This window comes from Aplysia californica, unplaced genomic scaffold (assembly GCF_000002075.1).
Source record: "Aplysia californica isolate F4 #8 unplaced genomic scaffold, AplCal3.0 scaffold00600, whole genome shotgun sequence".
NCBI classification, from domain to species: Eukaryota; Metazoa; Mollusca; class Gastropoda; order Aplysiida; family Aplysiidae; genus Aplysia; species Aplysia californica.
The window spans coordinates 460,836-461,154 of NW_004797870.1; the positions used below are offsets into that span (position 1 = coordinate 460,836).

Genomic DNA, 319 nt, shown 5'->3' on the forward strand with positions numbered 1-319 from the left:
TAAATATTTTCGTCATGGTCAGCCTGAATGAGCTCACGTATAGTCGAATCGTTTGCAGATGTTACAGCCAGCGATAAAAGGGGTGTTAAGTTTATACATTTTTGAACACTTTATTCTGCAGGTGAATCCACTGTTGGAGGCATTTGGCAACGCCAGCACCGTGCTCAACAGTAACTCCAGTCGATTCGCTAAGTACCTCACTCTAGCCCTCTCTCCAAGTGGAAAAGTTCTTGGGGGTGAGTTTGGAAACACATTTATTAATAAACTCGCAGGCTCAAAAGCATGTGGATACATACACACACACACGCACACACACACA

General features: G+C 43.9%; 1 protein-coding gene across 1 annotated transcript in view; it reads left to right on the forward strand.

Moving 5' to 3' along the window:
* The window catches only part of LOC101853642 (myosin-IIIa), a gene marked incomplete at its 3' end in the record, with an annotated part of 18,611 nt that continues 18,292 nt past the window's right edge, over positions 1–319 (forward strand). Inside the window, 1 exon segment of the mRNA XM_013087541.1 lies at positions 1–236. Within this exon segment, the coding sequence (XP_012942995.1) occupies positions 59–236 (178 nt within the window).